General features: G+C 45.8%; 3 protein-coding genes across 3 annotated transcripts; 1 reads left to right on the forward strand and 2 right to left on the reverse strand.

Moving 5' to 3' along the window:
- Positions 1-202: 202 nt before the first annotated feature.
- Positions 203-1,234, reverse strand: N7503_004622 (uncharacterized protein; the record flags this gene model as incomplete). Its single annotated transcript, XM_057064169.1, has 1 exon — positions 203-1,234. One exon carries the CDS (start codon positions 1,232-1,234, stop codon positions 203-205), a length of 1,032 nt encoding a protein of 343 aa, XP_056921912.1.
- Positions 1,235-2,991: 1,757 nt separating this feature from the next.
- Positions 2,992-3,629, reverse strand: N7503_004623 (uncharacterized protein; the record flags this gene model as incomplete). The annotated part of the gene is made up of 2 exons (XM_057064170.1): positions 2,992-3,056; positions 3,113-3,629. 2 exons carry the CDS (start codon positions 3,627-3,629, stop codon positions 2,992-2,994), a joined length of 582 nt encoding a protein of 193 aa, XP_056921913.1.
- A 5,890-nt stretch (positions 3,630-9,519) lies between these two features.
- Positions 9,520-11,665, forward strand: N7503_004624 (C2H2-type zinc finger protein; the record flags this gene model as incomplete). Its single annotated transcript, XM_057064171.1, has 4 exons — positions 9,520-9,853; positions 9,908-10,019; positions 10,073-10,333; positions 10,387-11,665. The coding sequence occupies 4 exons, from the start codon at positions 9,520-9,522 to the stop codon at positions 11,663-11,665; spliced, it is 1,986 nt and encodes a 661-aa protein (XP_056921914.1).
- Between the last annotated feature and the right edge of the window lie 1,502 nt (positions 11,666-13,167).

Raw genomic sequence — 13,167 nt, forward strand, 5'->3', positions numbered from 1 at the left:
CATTCCAGGATCACCAAACATGCACTTTGTGCCCCAGTAATCATACAGCATAAATCTCCAAGGTTGAATAAGCTGAAGTGTGAAATTCTCACTCAAAAGGAAAGTCCATACACGTTTTCATGGCATTATCGTCCTTATATATTAGATACGCCTTTATATAACCCAAGTCTACCCACGCATAATTATCTCACGTCTCCGAGGATCAGAAATCACCCGGAAGTCCCACTCCTCCCTGGACATCCTCGATTTCAGCAGTACCATCTCGCAGCTTGCTCTGAACAGAGGCAGGCACTTCAGGTTTCTCACGCATGTCCCAATACTTATTCCATTCTGTTTCACAAATTGGGTGATCACCACAGCCCGCAAAATGAACTATATGGTCACCTTGTGTCCAATGTTCCCCAAGAAGATTGTAATCCGGGTACGCATTCATAGAACGCTGATTCATGCAGACCGAGTGTTCCTGGACTATTTTGTGGTGCTTCCACATGTGCGTCCATGCATCATTCTCAGGAAATGTCCAGCCTTGAGCAATGTACAGGGGCTCGATCCACAAATCCAGCAACCAATCGCTCCATGTGCCGCGGCGCATAAGAAAGTTCCCAACGACCATACCCCAAGCATCTTTGGAGATGACGAAGTTGATATCTTCGTGTTTGTATGTCGATGGGGTACTCTGGCCAAGATCGCCACCGCCAGCAGTATGGATGGATTCGTTGAGGAGAACATTACGTGCCATTCCTTTCGGTGAAAGGACATGATCGTAGATGCTGAGTGACGTGTTCATGATAATAATGTCCATGTCCATCCACCAAATCCACTCGGCATCGGGAAAGCGCACGAACGCTTCTTTCAAGATGGGAATCTTGTTCCAGTAGATCGGAGAACCGTCGGGTAAATTGTAACTCGTCATGTTCGCCCACATGAACTCGAGTCCGTGGATTTCAGCATATGTTTTCCGGTTCTCATAGATCATGTCCTTGATGTGCGGTATTCCTAACATGCGATCTGTGCCAGTGCTTCCAGTCACCATGACAATCTTTTTCGGTTTCGTAGATGAATGCCAACCAGGCAGGATCCTGTGGATTTTCTCTGCTGTTGCTTGATAGGTGGATGATTCAATGGATGTCTTGGTTTGTTGTCTTTCCATTCCATCAATGCCACCTGGGTAGATAATGGATTGTCGCCATGAGGAACGACGCTCGGCAGGACTCAATATTACCTGAACAAACATTATTAGCATCCGAATTGTCTTAAGCTGAGGAAAACGTTTGACTCACTATGCATAGTAGCAGGCCGACTACAATAAATAACGCGCGCAGCGGTCTAAAATGCGTGATAGATATCCTAATAATGATGGTTAGTTATCTACCTTGGGGAACTGCATCTTCAAAACTAACATCATGCGCAAATTGACCTGTTGCTTGGGATGTGTGACTTGCAAATCGAAAGATTTCGTAATTGCCCTGGCAATAGGTAGAATGAGTCGCTTTTGGCCTTTGGGCAACCACAAGCAAGATCATGCAAATTATTGCATGACCACTATGCAGAGAGAGGGAAGAAAATATTGAGGCGCGAAGATTCCAGTGAGTCAATTTGAAGTTCAGGTTGTCGAATAGTGGAAGAGAGTGTGCCCAGCGCACATGTGTTGAGGCCGCATCCGGCAACTCACAAATCTACGACTTAGGTACATTAGTTTTAAAGCTGGTTTTGGTAAGTTATGAGAAACAAGTATGAGGATCCGAATACTGTACCGGTTTCGAATCTCCTTTGAGGAGACTTTTCGCAGAAAGTGCTTCATAGAAACCTAGCCGGGATTGATCCCAGTCACGGGCACCGGCAGCGGAAGGGCTAAAGGCGGTCCTCGCTACAAACGAACGAGAATCATTCCATATAGTCAAGAACATCGAAAGGAAATAATATATTAACTGCCGTGATTTTACAAACACCATTGTCTAGCTTTGCTTAATATTTATTATTATGTCACTTAACATTTCACCTGATTTTGTCTACTTCTCATCCTCGAGGCGGTGCCGCTTTCGGATACCGTTTTCGGATCCCGCGTTCTAGATGCCTTTTCCGCGCATAAACTTCGAGCTTAAATTGAACTAGCTAAGGACACAAACTGTTTTTATTGAGCTCAATGATATGAGGGGCTTGCTGTATTTGGTGTTTGTTTAGTCACGTGCGTACTAACGCGTAAATAGTAGGATTCGCGGGTACTACTAGCCCGTTATATTTCTTTAATACACAGTCAAAAACTCCAGATTCCATACTTTTCCCGCTTACTGCAAACCGCTCTTCTATGCTTCCGTGGGGTTATATTCAATTATGAGTTCGTTGCGGAAAAGCGACCGATGTCTGCAATTGCCCCCTAGATGAGGGCCCTCACCCCTTTATCACCTCTCTTACCCGGTTTGCAAAGATCTCAACCATATCACCACACTGACCTAATGAAAGCCTTATCCCTTCGTTGGAAACTGGTCGATTGACATCATTTAGACCGGCGGAATTTAGCTTTTGACACTATATCATGAAGCTCTGAAATCGCAGTTATCTTTATTGCATGCTTAAAGCACTCTAACGCAATGGGCCTTTATTTTCAGGTCTTGATTGCAGTCTCTGTAGAGATACGCCAATCATGAAGCCTTTGGAGTAGAATTTGAATCTATCGGCTCTTTCTATCTCTCGATTTTATAGTATGAAAGTATGACGGCCTTTGACTTTACCAACAATATGCTGCTAGGACTGAATATTTCTAAGGCACCATCAAAGATAACCTTGGGGTTATGTTGAGGTTGATCTGGTTATTCAGGTTAAGTGAGGGTTATCATAGGCACAAAACACCTGGCTATCAGTCAGGCAACTAGCGGCCCTGTTACAAGATTTTAATGCTAGAAGCAAAAGTTCCCTAAAATGATTAACTAAAGATGCATGGTGTGATGTTTTCGGAACTTGAAACACGTCGCTCTTTCTCTTAGGACAAAGCATCTACCGAACGCCAAAGATACCGAGTACCGAGTCCACAACCCCTCCTTTCGTCGGTGCATCGCGCCCTTTGACAGAATATCAGCAACAGAAGCAGACATTAAAGTCACCAGCACTCACTTACAATCTAGATCATCAGCAGCCTCTTTCATAACGCGATAAGCTTCTGCATAATACCCGCAATCCAAGAGTTCGCCCTTCCCCCGCCACTCGCGCATCGCTAGTCGCCTTGCATATTCCAAGGGCGATTGCAGCCCTAAAGATGCAGGCTTGACCTCTGGACCCGGCAGGCGGGGATCAGCACCATGTTCGAGCAGTAGCTTGATTGCTGGGATGTTTTCTTTCACATGGACAGGGTCGCCCCAGTCCCCCATAGCGCAATGAAGAGGCCGACCGAGACTGCGGCGTGGATCACGCTCGTGGTCCATCTCATTTGGATCAGCGCCGGCGCTAAGCGCGGCTTTCATGTTTTCCAATTTGAGGGATATTGGGTGCGCGGAGATAAATTCCCAGAAAAGGGGTGGCTTAGTGTTATGGACCCATGCATCTGTGGTTTCCTGATGCTCAGCCGCCTTGCTGGCGTGACTTGTGTCTGGCTTCGAAAAAAACGAGTTGGAGTCGAATGGTGGGATTCTAGACATGTTGAGGATTTGAAGAGGGAAGGACAGGTGACTGTTTGACGAGCCGGCCAGCCGATACTTATACTTGGTTTAAACATGGATCGGTTTCTTCCGCTTGCACCCCCGCTAAACTTCAGCGCCTGCTGGTGGGCATACATGGTGCAAAACAGTATTTTTAAATTGAAAAATAGTACATGGCGATAGATTACGTCTTCATACAGATCAAGTGGGAATATACGAATGAGATCTAATTCGGATAAATGCGTCTACCAAAATGGAAACAACTCCCTCTTCGGTGCTGACGTTATCATCGATGCACCATCCACGGCCAATGCAGTCCTCTTAACCACAGTGTCCGAAACTTTGGGCATCAGAGTAGGCTCGGTTCCAACACATACACAATCGGCTTGATACAAATCCGCACAACTTGTTCCCACGGCCAGGTTCCAAGAATACAAGGATGCAAGCGAGATACTCTCCGCCGATGCAATCGCACCACTTCAATCGCTGCTCTTTACGAGATAGAAAAAAGCACAGTAAAAGACCATACCAGTTTGAGTCGAGGGTGTAGTGGCGATGAAAATGTGCACACATATATAGTCAGTAAGGCCAAGGGTCGAGCAGTCTGATCCTACAGCGGGTTTTTTAGACAAGGAGAAAGAAGAAGAAGCACACTTAATGTGCTACTAAGAAGGAAAGGAGGAATGAACAGATAGAAAAAATGTGTTGAGCATATCATACTTGTAGGGTTATTATAAGTTCACATGAAGCCATAAACTTTAAGTGATCCAAGAATTTCGTACTATACACTTGAACACTTCCCATTTCTCCCTTTTTCCCTGAGTTTTTGCACAGCTATCAAATTACTCTTCGCCCACAGGATGTGATAAAGGGCCAAAGCCCCCCAAAACAAACCTATAAGTGTAGCCAGCGCCGCTACCCCCATTAGGCTTGCCACAACAAATACTACCGACACACCCTGAAAGAGCTTACTTTCTCCCAATAAAGTCGTGCCTATGCCTACCTGCATTGCACTTGTAACAATGGTCACAAACCAAAATAACGAGAGTAACCAAGCAAAGGTTCGAAGTAGGTATTCCTTGGAACCCAATGGTGCTGACATGAAGCCATGAATAAGGTTATGAACCGAGAACGTAAGAGGAGAAAAGCGGTAAATGAGATTTAAACGGGACAGTCGTAGTTCGCCATAGTGGTAACGCGACGAGACAGAATCGAGAGATTCGAGATTAATGTTGGACAGCATGTCTGTGACAAAATCGACCCACATCTCCCAGGTTATGGAAGAAGGAAGTAAATTCGAATCATGCGCGATAGCAAGATCGTATTTGCTACAGATAAGCCAGCAATATGATAAGAGGAATCCGCATGCACATTTGTACAGTGATTTGTCTTGGGCTAAGAGGCGGCCCTTAGTTGCCCAAAACTCGTGGCACAATAAATAATCTGGTAGGGGCTTGATGAAGATGCGCTCAGCGTGCGAGATAAGATGCTCATTTGGGTCTTCGGTAATAGCAATAGTGCGACCCAGAAGGGTTTGGCGGTGGAGTGGACGGGCAGCTTTCGGAAGACCCGCTAGCCAAAGATGGGAGTAGATAATGTCGATAGAAGGTGTGCGCAGGTCCATTTCCAGAATCTCCCAGACCGACCGTTGTGGGTTGAAACCAGTCCTTGCGTGGTGGGGTGAGAACAATGGCATGACATGTTGGAGTTCATGTTCTTTTCTAAAGGGCAATTTCACTGGTCTCTAGGCTTCCTTTGAGAACGGCTAATCTTTCTCTCTGACAGGAAGGATGAACGTACCATCTCTTCTGCAGGAGTTTCCTCGCTTCTGGAGAGCTGCATTATTAAGAGAATGACAACTCAAATGAATCAAAACTTCTGGAGCTATAATCTGTCCTCGATGCTTCTTCGAAATGTCGTCAGATAAAAATTTCGACAGCGCCCAGTATATCATCAGCATCAATGGCTTTTCCCTTTGTCCCTTGATTGAAGAAATCCGGGTGAAATTGTTAGACTTCACAGGCCCGGGCTTTATTTCCAATAAGTCTGAGGGGTCCGAGCGTTCCGACCTTAGCTGAAGCAACTTCGTATTTTCCAGGCGTGAGATCCTAGATCTACAGTATCTGGCCACATACCTTACGAAGACAAAGCTCTCCTGCATGGCTAATTGGGCCGTTTAGAAATAACCAAATACCCTCTATGGCCAACCACGATCTCGATGACTAGGTTTTATACCGTTAATGATAGTCTATTTTACGGTTACTATAGTAATAAATTATAGCGCGTGATGAAAAGCTCGTAATTTATGTGGCCAGATACTGTATGTACTCCGTACATGTATCTATGTCAGCCTATTGCAGGCATGGGAGTCTACATTCACATAAATGGCACTTATGATCACATAGCAAAATACTTTGCCACTATCTGCCCGTAGGTTACCCCATCGATTCCGTACTGACCTTTCTTTTGGCTAATTTTGATCATTAAATTCACCACTAGACTAGATCAACTTGAGCTATAAGTGTAGCCATAACGGAGGGACGATTATTGTAGCCCGGTGTTGTGTTGGCGATTATAGCTGTGTATTGAAAACTTAGAAAATCAAATCATCAAGCTCAACGAATCAGATGGCAGGGACCTGTCACTCAAGGGATCAAATCTGCCTTGTCAATATCCTGCCCAATATTGCACCTGACATGTGGTGGCTATGATAAGTGCCAAGAGCCCAAGTGTCCGAAGGGTAACTGTGCGATCCAGTAAAATTGTACTGCTGTTCAGCTGAGAGGGTCAGTGCGCAGTGCAGCCTCTCAGAGGGTGATCCTCACGACGTGTCAATGCACAAAAGTACTGAGAGTGGGCGACCCACTATTTGCGCGCAACGCCTTGCCTAGTGGGTCTGGTCTACCTTGCGAATTAGCCAATAGAGTGATGCATGCCACCGATTCTTGCACCGCCGTTAGATTGACAATCTAAACAAAAGGCAGCTATTTCACACGTGATGTCCACGTGCCTAATCTTAGAAGAGTCCTGGCACACCGCCTTGCGTCTCAATGGTGCGAGACCTCAAAAGCTTGGGGTTACGAAGCGGTACCCAAATCCCAAGGACATTCAGAACTCTCATTCTCATTACGCTCAATATCTACTTGGCACTGACGTGTGGGTGTTTTCTTTGTGGCATGATATAGCTCAATGGCCGTCAGCCGTCGTGATTGGCCCAGGACAGTCTTTCGACTGAGCGGATTGCCCTCTACAGCTACAACTCGGGACGATGTTGCACGTCTTCTGAGTGATAGGCTTGGTGACACCCCTGCAGATTGCATTCAGGTTTTTTCTGTAGCAACTGCACTACATGTCCGAGAGCCCTCTCGCTTCAAAGTGGCGACTTTGATGTTCAGTAGCGTACCGTCTCTCATCAACTCGGTTTGCTCCAGCAATCAGTGGTTAATTCTAGCTAAGCCGCTTGACGCCGTTGGTGATTTAATCTTGGATACTCATTTCATGGGCATTACACCCCTTAATGATTATGAGTGTTCGAAACATACGTTTGAGTAGTGGTATGTTCCCTGTCGGTTATTCATATCTGATTTTGAGCAGTTGTATCGCAATTTCTGGCTTAGCCAGTCACCCTTTCGGGTCCTGGCAATCAAAGGGAGGTAACAGGACCTTCATGTGGATCCGTGATGAGCTGCCAGATGCTTTACCAGGTGCCAGAGCTCTCATTTACGGTTATGACACGAAACTGCACGACAGTCAATCATTTCAACTTATCCCGGACCTTGCAGTAGCGTTAGTCAATCAACTTGAGACGTATGGTTGGAATAGCTCATCTGCAAAACCTACAGCCTTTCTTACGCACAGCCTTGGTGGACTCATACTTAAGGAGGCTTTAGTTCGACTCGCTTCGGACAATGCATACAAAAGACTTCTTAGCAACATCAAAGGCGCCGTCTTCTTCGGCACTCCAAACCTAGGGATGGAACACCAGCATTTCCATACAGTTGTTGGCAATAATCCTAACCAGAACCTAGTGGACGACCTTGCTCGTGGATCTAACTATCTCAATCAACTCCACAAGGCTTTCGAGGATAGCTGCATCACGGATACAATACAGTGCTTTTGGGCGTATGAAACGTTACAGTCCCCCACTATCAGAGTATGTTAGAGTATGCCAGAATCATATTATGGAAGCAAAACTCATTTGTTACAGCGGCTTCCAGACGGCACGATAGATCGAAATGGGTGGCCAGCTATTTTAGTAAATCGGGAATCAGCAACTTGCAGATTTACACAGTCGAATCCGTCTGTTACATTCCCAATAAATGCAACGCACTCCGATATGGTGAAATTCACTAGAGGATCGCCTCTCTCCGACGTTGTCATCTCGAAATTGTCAAAAATCCTCTCATCCACTGAGGATGAAGACTGTTTTCATGGCCGCCCAACAGGCTGCAATCAACTTTCAGGCAGTACATCCACGTCAACAACACCGGCATGTCTGGATACCATGAGAGACATATACAAGGGTAGGTTACGTAAATATTACTGATTTAGGCATAAAGAAATTCAGAAGCTAAATGGTTAAACATAGCTTCGATAGTGAAGTTTAAAAGAGCTGCAGGCATCACGGAAATTGAAGAAGCCGATTTCAAGACGACAAGCCTTGACGAACTCCAAGAGTTTCTCCGGAATATGCAAGGGGAGCAGAAGCAGAGCAACGGAGGCATGCAAAATATGAAGAGACTGAGCTCTTTTCTGACCTCTGTAATGCAGTATGCTACGGTCGCTGGGGACTTCGTGGTTTTTCCGGACTTTGAATACTTCATCTGGGTGAGTTCTTCTACTCATCTTTGTTTAGGCAACTTCTATATTGACTGAATACCAAAGGGCCCAGTAAAATATGTGCTTAAAGTAAGTGATGTTAGACTAATACTGTGACGGAACATACGTTAATTCTTCTTTGGGTCATAGGTAGCCTCAACGCTACCAGACGCATACCATTCAATTCTGGATGCATATCAAGAGATCGGAGATTTGATGCCTCACCTCTTAATCTCCCGCCGGCTATTTACGACAAGTCCATTTCTGAGGGAGATCTTAACTCTGATATATGACGACATCTTGGATTTTCATTGTGAAGCAATCCGCCTCTTCAAGCAACGACGTGAGTTATTGGTAATAATTTTCGATGACGATTATGAGTTGACACGAAGTACAGGCTGGAAAAAACTATTCAGAGCTTCCTGGAGGAGCAAACAACCGGTGATTGATTGCATTAAACAGAACCTGCGACGGAACAGGCGAGTAGTCGAGAACCCTGTGACATTTGCAGAGTTCGAAGAGATCCAGAATCACAGACAGAGTGCATTGAGCTCCTCTGTGAGAGAAAAGATCGCTCGCGACGATCAATACCAAGCAATGGTACGGCAGTGGCTGTCTGCCTATCCTTGTGATGAGGAGCAGGACCGTCACCGAGTCACAAGATCAATTTGTCCGAATTCAGGTCGATGGCTTCTAGACCACGAAAGTTTCCAAGATTGGTTTAACCCTGACTTCTGTCTATCGCCATTACTTTGGCTGAGTGGAATACCGGGGGCAGGTACTCATTTCAAACCACCAACATTTTGTCATGGTGTCACAGCAGCTGACAGTTTGAGAAGGCAAAACAATTCTTGCATCAGTGGTCGTGGATGCAGTCCAATCAGTCAACGACTCAACTGTCGCATTTTTCTTCTGCAAGTACGGCGATAAAACACGAAACGCGTTCAACGGTCTTGCAAGATCATTATTGGCGCAGATTCTTGCTCAGAACCCTCACCTATTGCCATATTTCTATGAGCAAGCCTCATTGAGCAAAGATACGATACTAACTTCAAATACTACTGCTAAAGAAATGCTACGAACAGCTCTGGATAGTTGTACTAAAACGTACCTTATTATCGATGGTCTTGATGAATGTGGGCGGCGTGATGGAAAGGAGATTGTTACCTGGTTTCAGAACCTGATAGAAGATCTAGTCTCAGAGTGTATGGACTCTCCAAGGTGCCTTTTCGTGAGCCAAGACATTGCAGCACCTAAAATTCCCTCTATTAAGGTCACTGCCCTTGAGAACAAAGGAGACCTTAGCCACTGTGTTTCTGTGTGGCATGAGCAGATTGAGGCCAAATTTGGAGAATTGCGATCAAAAGAGCACCACATTGCGAATATCCTTTTAGCAAGAGCACAAGGTATGTGTCCACAATTTAGCTAGTGATAGTACATCTCTGACAACGCGTGTTAAGGCATGTTCATCTTTGCAGAACTGATGGCCAAGTACCTGGAAGATCAACCACATCGGGCTTCGCTGGTTACAGAGCTCAGGCCAGAAAGGTTCCCAGTCAAGCTGGATACTGTGTACGTGACTTGACTGGACTTTCACATCCGAATAATAACATGACATTGCACAGATTTTCACGGATTGTCCAGCGTATATTCGACTCGAGAGGTAACAATCTTGCTACGCACATGCGACAGATTCTTGGATGGATTGTTTGCGCTAAAAGACCACTACGTTGGCGGGAGATCCAGGGAGCCATTTGTATTGACATTGAACAACAGCTTGTTGACTATGACAAGCAACTACTGGATTCGCCGAAAGGGCTTTTTGCAGCGCTTGTCGAAGTGCGAGCAGATGACACTGTTGAGCTCGTTCATGGCACCGCTCGAGAGTATGTTTCAAGCATCATCATACCAAAGTGAATACTCACCAATTATACGCCAGATACCTCGTGGAGGCAAAGATTGTTCAGGCTGATGATATAAACTACTCCCTTTCAATGCTGTGCCTTGCCTATCTTGCCTTTCCTCAGTTTGATCTACGCCGGAACGACGATGAAATTGCTGTTGATGTTCGAAACGGATCACATGCATTTTACGACTACGCTTCAGCCTGTTGGGCTATGCACCTGCAGTGTGGGATTCCAGAGACTGAGTCAGGAGACAGACTAAAACAACTCCAAGAGACCTTGGAGACATTTGTTGAGTCACACTGGTCGTCATCAGCAAAGCCGTTGCAAATTTCTCAAAAGGTTGAAGGCACTCTGGCTCCCATGCAGAAATCCGTGTCTCTTCCTGAAATATCACAAGCTGTTGCTTGGTATCGAAAGCAGACTGACACTTGTGGCCATGGTCCGACTGCAGATGACGCATTGGATCTATGGCAAATCACGGAGAAGACTAGAACTATTCTTGAAAGTATGTGGTCCGAACCATTGTCTGACTCTGCGAAGCGGGGCATGAAGCAGTATTACGGCTCGAATTGGTTCAAATGCCCCCGTGTAAACTGCACTTTCTACCACCATGGATTCAGCAGCCCGAATCAACGACAGCTTCATGTTTCGAAGCATGAACGTCCATTTCTTTGTTTTGTAACTGGCTGTCATATGGCATCCTTTGGTTGCACAACGAATAATGAGTTGAAAGGACATATCCTTGAGTACCACGGTATCGACATGTTCCACGATACAGAGTTCCCAGATCCACCCAAGCGGCAGGCGTCAGACAAGCCAACAAACAATGAAGCCAAGTTTCATTGTGACCAGTGTCCGAAGGCGTTCACCAGACGCCATAACTTGAACACTCATTTGAGATCCCACACTGGGCAAAGACCTGAAGAGTGTACGGTTTGTGGTAAAACCTTCGCGCGCAAGTTCGAACGCCTTCGTCACGAGCAAATACATCAGAACAAAAAATATAAATGCCAAGGTAGTCTCCAGGACGGGTCTACATGGGGCTGCGAGGCTTCATTTGCTCGGGCCGACATTCTTGCCAATCATCTCAAGAGCAATATCGGCCGCAAATGTATTCAACCATTGATGCTGCAGAGGCTGCAAGAAGGTACAGAGCAAAACGAGGCTAACGAAACAAACATTTTCACCAATCAATCTGGCTTGAACTCCGAGGCGCTACTGGCTACTGGCAAGCTCCTCCCATCCTTCAAAGACTTCTTACACCTTTGTGGACTTGACGAGTCTCCGTCAACGGATAAGGCAATGTCATGAATTATGACTTCGGAGCAGCATCATCAAAGTTCAGCCTGTGGGATTATCACACTTGCCAGGATTACAGAGCTGCCCAGTAATAAGATCTAGTATTGGTTATATTTAACGAGTTCAGTATGCGAGTCGGGCACCGTGACGCTGGGAGATAGTGTTTAGATATAATGGGTCAATTTTGATCGATCTGATTGGCGGAGACCGAGGGGTATGAAGGCAGACAGCTTATCCAGCACTTTCCATTCTCTTTCCTTCCCATCCTAAATGTTCGCTGCCGAGGTGTGGAATGTACTGTTTCCTCGAAGAATATGGTATTGTCAACAAAACCGTTGAATTTCTAGACTGAAGCAGCTTTAAATAGTTGATTTAACCTGATCATCCTGACGATAATAAACCTTGTCAGCGCGTAGGCTACTTGAAAGGAAGAGAATCGAAGGAACGAACAGACAGAACAATTTGTGTATTGTGATGGGATAGAGAGATGAAGAAGAGAGCCAGAGGGATAAGCGCCAGTCTATCCACATAAGCTGGTCACCTGATCCCCAAGCTCTGACAAAGCTGTATGACTTTTACAATCTCGCCTGGTCGGCCAGGTCCTTTAGGCGCAATATGACGGTCTATGATGGCTGTGGGAGGAGGCTGGGAAGCACAAAAATGAGGCAAATTATGGCAAGTACTTTATCGGGAACCTTTACAATCTTGAAACTTTTCCTTTTTCCTTTCTAATTCTCGTGGCCTTCATTAGTCGCACCAAATAATCCTTGGTTTGGCTGGCACGTGACAGGTTTGGGTAGTAGGGTACTGGATAATAGTTGTACATGCATGTCCTTCAGCACATCCACACTAGTGACACCACTTTCGGCGGCAGTTTTGGTCTCTGTTTCACGGTATTGCACCCTGGAGGCGGTGTGGATGCGCTGATGACATGCATCTGCTTCGGGCCAACTTGCTACCCATCGGGCACCATTGCACATGCCACGCAGAGAGCCTCAATACCCTCTGGCCAATAAAATCTTACCTCAAAAGTTCAATATGGTGTGACGTGGCAACTTTGCACCGCCGTTGGACTGAGAATCTGAACAAGAGGCAGGCATATTGCACGTGATTTCACGTGCTAGACTTTGTAAGATGCCGTGGCGACACCGCCTGGTGTCTCATCAACATAACACCTCAGACTTGGGCTACGAAGCGATAAACCAAATCCTCGGGATCTTGATATTTCTGTTACATCTGTGACTTCATGACTCACAAACGGCGATTCGATGAACATGGGGAAGATCCACAGCATCGAGACACAGAGAACAAGCGAGGTGGTTACTCGATCGCGACATCCTGGTCTTCCTCTTACTCCGTAGCTCCATCTCTTGGTGACAGTCTCCTCGTTAACAAGGCTCTAAGCCCGAGCTGGTCATGGAATAAGATGTCCGTAGATGGTCCAGAGAACGTCGGTGAGAATAGAACGTTATTTTGTTGTCAGCGTCCGACTTTTTGAGAAGAGAACCACTTGT

Source organism: Penicillium pulvis (assembly GCF_028828015.1).
Source record: "Penicillium pulvis strain IBT 33274 chromosome Unknown contig_23_segment0_segment0, whole genome shotgun sequence".
Lineage (NCBI taxonomy): Eukaryota > Fungi > Ascomycota > Eurotiomycetes > Eurotiales > Aspergillaceae > Penicillium > Penicillium pulvis.